Source organism: Octodon degus, unplaced genomic scaffold (assembly GCF_000260255.1).
Source record: "Octodon degus isolate 3935 unplaced genomic scaffold, OctDeg1.0 scaffold00029, whole genome shotgun sequence".
Classification (NCBI taxonomy): Eukaryota; Metazoa; Chordata; class Mammalia; order Rodentia; family Octodontidae; genus Octodon; species Octodon degus.
The window spans coordinates 13,114,131-13,120,924 of NW_004524605.1; the positions used below are offsets into that span (position 1 = coordinate 13,114,131).

Consider the following 6,794-nt stretch of genomic DNA (forward strand, 5'->3'; position numbering starts at 1 on the left):
AGCCCAGGCTGCCCTTGAACTCATATACATTGTCCTGCCTCAGCCTCCCAAGTGCTGGGATTGCAAGTAGGTGTCACTATGACCAACCCAGAGCTGTGTTTTATTTAATGCACAATTGAACAGTCTTAGGTACCTTTAAACTTGTTACAACTGTCAGATCACTAACAGTAATTGAAAGCAGACACCAAAGAAACAGCAGTGATTTTTTTTTTAATTTTATTTATTTATTTGGGGGTGTGTGTGTGTGTGTGTGTGTGTGGCCAGCTCAGCCCACCAGGGGCGTGGGGCTGGCTGGCATGTGGTGCTGGGGGATTGAACCGTGGTCCCTTTGCGTTGCTAAGCTTGTTCTAAGTAGGTGCTTTAGACCACTGAGCCATCTCACCAGCCCCACAGCAGTGATTCTTAATCTGAGCTTGTCATACTCACATGAAAGGTGATAAAAATACAGCTTCCTGGAACTGTCTCCTTCAGCTGTGGTACAAGTTCTCACATGAGAACCCGGGTCTGTTTTGGAGACTCCGCTAAGAGTTAATGTCAGATCTCATGCACTTCGAGATCACTCTCCAGGCTTCTCAAGAGCATTACAACTCCTCAGCCTCCTCAACATACCGTCGTAAGTAAACACTGACTAGTAATGATGCCAGTGATTCCACTTTTTGTATTTCAGGACGTAAGCAGTGGCCCCAAACTCGCTTTGTGCTGTATCCAACACCCTCCACCAAGCTATAAGAATTGAAGGTGAGACAAATCTTTAGAGAATTGCTCAGTACTGTGCAATTAGGGTAGGGGCTGCTCCCTCACTCCAAGGGAAACTTGAAATCCTGAACTGGATTTCTGGAGTCTCTGGAGCCCAAAGGTCTGGGTTTTGGAGGACGGGTTGTTTGTTTGTTTTTGAGCCAGCATTTCTCCGTAGTTCACACTGGCCTTCAACTCACTATGCAACTCAGGCTGGCTTCAAACTTGCAATGATCCTCCTGCCTCAGTCTCCGGAGTGCTGGGATTATAAGTGTGCACTACCACACTTGGCAGCCCAAAGGTCTGGAGCTAAAAGTTAAGACTGGTGATCTACTATGGTACCAGTCTGATAAACAGGTGTCTTATTTGGGAAAACCCTGGTAAATCCAAAATTGGTGAAGGTGACAGATGTAAAGAGTTTCACAGAAGTAGCCTGTAGTTCGTTTAAACAGAACCGCACCAGTGTCAAGGACAGTAAAACTTTGACTTTTTTCCTTTTTTGAGACAAGGTCTATGTAGTTCAGGTTGTCCTTACATTATATTGCCCAGGCTGGACTCAAACTCATGGCAATACTCCTGCTTCAGCCTCCTGAGTGCTAGGATTACAAGCATGCACCACCACACCCAACTTTAGACCTTAATGAAACAAATTCTTTGCTAGAAACCAGATGAGTAAAAGGGCCAGCCAGATAGCTCAGCAGACTAAGGCACCTGCTTAGGCCAACACTAGGGGACCAGGGTTCCATCCCCATGCTGTTGGCCCCTCCCCCAGGGCACACTGAGATGGTGACTGAGACTGGATGTGGTGGCGCGCACCTGTAATCCCAGTGCTTGGGAGGCTGAAAACAAGAGGATCAGTACGAGTCTGATCTATGTAGTAAGACCCTGTAATAAATACATTTTAAAAAAAGAAACAAGTAATTAAAAGCAGACACCTAAGCAAGCATTACCTCTACCAATGGTTCTTATCCTTAAGCTTACATCATAATCACCTGGAAGGCTTAAAAACAACACAGCTTTCTGGATGCTGCCTCCAAGGCTCTGGAGTAGGGTCAGAATTTGTCCTCTGTACTGATGTGGCTGACCTAGGACAATTTGGGAATCATTGGCCTAGACAAAACCAACGTAGCAGAGAGCTCAGATATAAGACCACCTCTCCACCAAGACCTTCGTCAAAGAGGGATGGAGTGGAAGGAGGAAAAAAGTGCAAATAAAACCTCAGTACTAAAAACAAGTTTATTTTTTGCTCACATAAAATCAAATTTGCTCGGAGATGTGTAATTAACAAAAGCCCTAGTCCTCCTTGAAGGAACCAAAGTGACTACATTTTTGCCATCTTCCAGTGGCTTCTGAAGATATCCTAAATGCGCCTAACCTAACCAGGAAATGGTAGAAGAAAATGAGGATCGTGCAAGAAATTTTAATGAGGTAGACCTGGATTCCTACACGCATATTATTCCATTCTCCAAAACACTTTATACTTATAAGGCCACATTTTGGGTATGAAGTTCCTGACTGGGCGGCCACCCCTCAACATTACCTTAAAAGGAAGCAAAAACCTTTCATAGACAAAGGTCTAGCAGTCCCTGCTAACACTCCTTTTTCCTGCTGCAGACTTCCAGCCCTAAGTAAACCTGAGCTATTATAAAAGGAAATGTGGAATTAACTACATGGTCATCTCGATTACTAAAATGAATCCATGGAACTCAATTCATTATCTGAGTAACTGGCCAAAAGAACACTTAGGGGACCGCCACCCTGCCATTTCATGCAGGCAGAGAGAAGAGAGCAAGGGTGATTTACAGCTAGAGTCACAAGGAAAAGTCATATAACTCTACTGAGTTCTTCTCTTAGCATTTTATATTACTTTTTGAAGATAAAGCAAAATTTTTAATGAAGTTAAAGGTTTCATGATTCTACACGTACACCTCAATATCCTTTATTCATCATTGTTACAACAAATAACAAATTTACTTTTTCAAAGATGAAAGCTTCCTACTATGGAGGACATCTTCAGTTGTACTGCAACTTCAAAAATAGGAATCTCAAAAAAAAAAAAAAAAAAAAAAAGAAAAGAAAAAAATAGGAATCTTCCACACAATAGTAAATATTTTGCTTTTTAAGGTAATCACTCTTAACTGAGGTGCACTCAATTGGCTACTTTTATTATGCAGTGAAATTACTGCTTACAGTGTCACTGAAAAGATGGAATTAGGAAAAAAAATCCTTGTTTTTTGTTATACAGTACCTCTTAACACTAAAAGAAAATAAACTAATTTACAACACTATGTACCAAAATGAAACAAGAACAGAAAGCCCTTCAAGGTCTTTCATTCATTTCATCAATAAGGACACATAAGGCAGCATCTTTCTCTATAATCTGGTCCCTCCTGTGGCCTGAAGTTTCTCTTTGCTGTTCACTCTGTCCAGGACAGTTGTTGCTGTCATCAGCATCCATTGATTCAGTTTTTAATTTCATCCCTGCTTCTGAGTGGGGCAAATCATCAGGCAAAGAAGCCAGGCAATTCTGAATCATCTCAATCACTCGTTCTAGGTGCTTCTGAAACCTCTCTGCTGTCTCGAGCCGCTGGCGCTTCTGGACCTCCATCATGACTCTCAAGGTCTCTCGTGCTTGGTGGGGCCGGTATTCATTGATCAGGTGATGCACATGCACAAAGAGCAGCTTAAGATCTTCTAGTTTTTCTTCTCGTTTTATACTCCCAGGGCTCCTTATCAAGATATCTAAAAGGTCCAAGAAATTAATAAGGATAGACATATTGAGTTTTCTCAGTTCTTTCTTATGATCAAACTGCATAGGATGAAGCCGTTCAATTCCCTGACTTTCCAAAGGGCGGATGATAAGATCATCACATTGGAACTGGTTGCCAAACATCATGTAGCTGTCTTTAATTGGAGGGGGAGGCTTAGGGGCTAAGCCCTCCTGAATATTTTCATCTGTATACTCCTTGATGTACTGCATTGGAGGTGGAGGGAGTGCGCTCACTTGCTGTGGTTCACCCATGGTGGACGATCAAGAACCTACAGGAACAGACCAAAGGTTTAGGGTACAGCTGCAACACAATTCCACCTCATGTCATAACAACATTATTTCCTTTCTTCTTCTGAGAGTTTGGGGTTCAAGACAAGACGATCTCCTCAGTTTCTTTTTTTTGGTACCAGAAAGCAAACTCACACTCTCACACTTGCCACGCAGGCGTTATGCTGCTGCATTATATCTCCAGCCCTCTTTAGTTTCTAAAATTAGTATTTACAACAGGAAAAGGCTACCAGTCCTCTGTAGGAATTATATTCTCAAGGAGCCACGTATTTTCCCTTGTGTGTTGGTACATTTACACACATACACCAATTCCTCTTTTCCATTCCCTCTCTCTCCTGCAAGTGCCTGGTTGCCTTCCCTGCTAAGAATCTTCTGTCTCTCAATTCCTGTTATCTCTTATTTTTCTCTTTATTTACTCTGGATTTCTCTTTGAAGAAAAACCCTGATATTAATTTGTGTCTGAATTGTTTCACTTAATACTAGTTTCAAGCTGCATCCATTTTTGTACAGTAAGTCTAGCCTTCCTCATGACATACTGGTACCCTGTGGTGTAAATACCACATTCCCTTTATCCATTCATCTGTTGATGGGCACATGGGCCTCTGCTGAGAGTTAGCTACCATGAATTGTAGAACCACAGGGAATTCCACTTACTCCATTTCAAGAGTAGGTAATCTGAGTCCCACGCTCTCTTTAGACTGATCTGGTCAGTTTCAAGGTAGGGCAATGTCAGACAGGCCAAGTAACACATCTGGAATTTGTGCAATGCTGAGGGCAGGTGTGGTAATTCCAAGACCCACAGGCCAGGTGGTGTGCAAGGGCTGAGCGGAGAGACAAGGGGGCAATTTCCATTGCTGACTTTGCCTCTCCTCCTCTACCAAATGTTCATGCTGCTTGCCTTGCAACTTTCTCCATCTAACAGACCCTCCAGGTTTCTAACATTGTACCTGAGAACATTTCCTGAGGGGCAGGCTCTGTGATCCAGCAGAGGTCATAGGTTTGTTAGTTTTTGTTTTGGTTTTTTTTTGGTGGAACCGGGGATTGAACTCAGACCCTTGCACTTTTCAGGGAAGTGCTTATTCTACTGAGCCATCTCCCTGGCCCCAGAGGTCATAGTTTTTAAAAGAGTGCTCCTTTCAATTTCAGGAGCAAGCCCTTCCCTCCCTGTGCGCACTCCAGGATGCCCTACCTGAGGTGGAGGGCTCCCACTCACCATCTCTCAGAACACACCATCCCAGCCACTGCACAATTCCTATAGGTGCTAGGTCAGCAGCACCCAAGAGAATATGGGGCAATCTAAACACACAACTAACACATTTTAATTTGTCATCATCAAAAATGTAAGTGCTAGTAGGCTTGAAGCAACAATTCCACTTTCAGAAATTTATCCCATAAAATACTAGTATAAGAGGCCGGGGAGATAGTTCAGTGGAATAAGTGCCTGCCTGGTAAGCGCTAGGTCCTGAGTTTGATCCCTGGTACGGGGGAGGGGGGGGATTCCTTCACCATAAAATATTGGTACAAGCACACAAGGTTGTACACGAGGATGTTTAATGCAGCACCGTTTTTAAAAGGTGGGAAAAGCTTAAAATAAGCCATTTATCAATATGAGAACCGGGTGAAATATAATTATACTATAAAGAATTCATGGGTGAAGGGTTTATTAAAACTTACCTGATGTTGCAATTGATTACAACATGCTTATTTTTGTTACAAATAGTATATGACTTCTTTAAACTTTTAAAAAATTCACATTTACAGAAAAGTTAATGAATTTACAAAGAATATTTTATGTTCTTGACTCTAATTTTCCAAAGGTTAACCTTTTCCCTCCTCCTTGTGGTTTCTCATCCATTAATCCCCAAATATTTAAATGTACTTTCCTAAAACAAAAATATTCTCTTCTCATAGCGCACTACCAGCGCCAGACAACTAACCCTGATCTGGAAATTCAAAATAAAACTTGAGAAAGCCCTAGTTTCCCGCTCACCCAAGCTCTTCTTCAGCCCGCAAGCTCTGGGGATCCCCACAGGAAACCCATCACTAAAGGTGCCAATTCCCCCAAAACCAATACACAAGGGGCCATCGTTTTACACCTTCCACGAGCTACACGGTTCTGCGAGGGAAACACTATCGCAATTTACAGCTGAGGATTCCAAGGTCTTCCTCGCTTCAAAGCACCAACTTTCACCAATCGCTACGCCACGGGACGATAAGAACTTGCGCTACAGCAACTGTTTCTCTGCCCCTTCGAGCCTGAACTTTCAGGGCCGCCGGGGTGTCCGTTATCCACCCCAGGGGCTCTCGGAGCCCCACCTGCAGGGCCGCCCCGCCGCGGGGCTGCGGCTCAGGCCCCGAGACCCCGGGACCCGGCCAGGGGTTGGGACCTGCGCCCCGCCCTCCGCCCCGCCCACCTCCCCGCTGCCCCCCAGAGGGCAGCGACGGCGGCCGCTCCATCTCCTGAGGCCGGGAGGGCGATGCCTCGCCGCGACCGCACAGCGGGTCTCCTAGGCGGGAGGAGGGGACGGCGCGCCGCCGCCTCGGGGCCGGACCCCGCCAGGTCTCCCGGTGTCCAGTCGGCGCCGGAGAAGCCGAGAGGCCGGACGGGAGCAACTCACCGGGCCTGGAACCATACGCCGTCGCCGCCCACCCACCTCAGCTCTACACTGTGTAGCTTTCGCCACCGCCGCTCGAATCGGACTTCCGGCCCCCTCCAGGAAGAAGCCACCGATACGCTCATTTGATTGGCTGCTGGAGCTGTCCTTTAACCGCGAGTCTAGTCCCGCCTCACACCTACGGCGTTGCTATTGCGCCTGCGCACGCTCTCCCCGCCCCGCTCCCGCTCCACCTGCCTGTTGGCGTCCCTGTATTTTTTTTTTTTTTTTTTTTTTTTTTTTTGCAGAACCGGAAGACTCTCAGGAGTGTATTTCTTAGTATTTTCTGTAAGTAAAAGTAGTAGCTGCTAGTTCTGTTCCTTTGTGCCCCCTGTTAAAATTGAACG

At 45.2% G+C, this 6,794-nt stretch overlaps 1 protein-coding gene across 4 annotated transcripts; it reads right to left on the minus strand.

The window, feature by feature from the left end:
- Positions 1–3,003: 3,003 nt before the first annotated feature.
- Positions 3,004–6,573, minus strand: Med7 (mediator complex subunit 7). Of its 4 annotated transcripts, none has more exons than XM_023713175.1 (2): positions 6,448–6,573; positions 3,004–3,774 (listed from the first exon to the last, which is right to left on the minus strand). In XM_023713175.1, exon 2 carries the CDS (start codon positions 3,755–3,757, stop codon positions 3,056–3,058), a length of 702 nt encoding a protein of 233 aa, XP_023568943.1. In that variant the 5' UTR covers positions 3,758–3,774; positions 6,448–6,573; the 3' UTR covers positions 3,004–3,055. The 4 variants fall into 4 exon arrangements, with proteins under 4 accessions (XP_023568943.1, XP_004629447.1, XP_023568945.1 ...); XM_004629390.2 differs by having other exon boundaries at positions 6,412–6,571; XM_023713177.1 differs by lacking the exon at positions 6,448–6,573 and adding an exon at positions 6,254–6,372.
- Between the last annotated feature and the right edge of the window lie 221 nt (positions 6,574–6,794).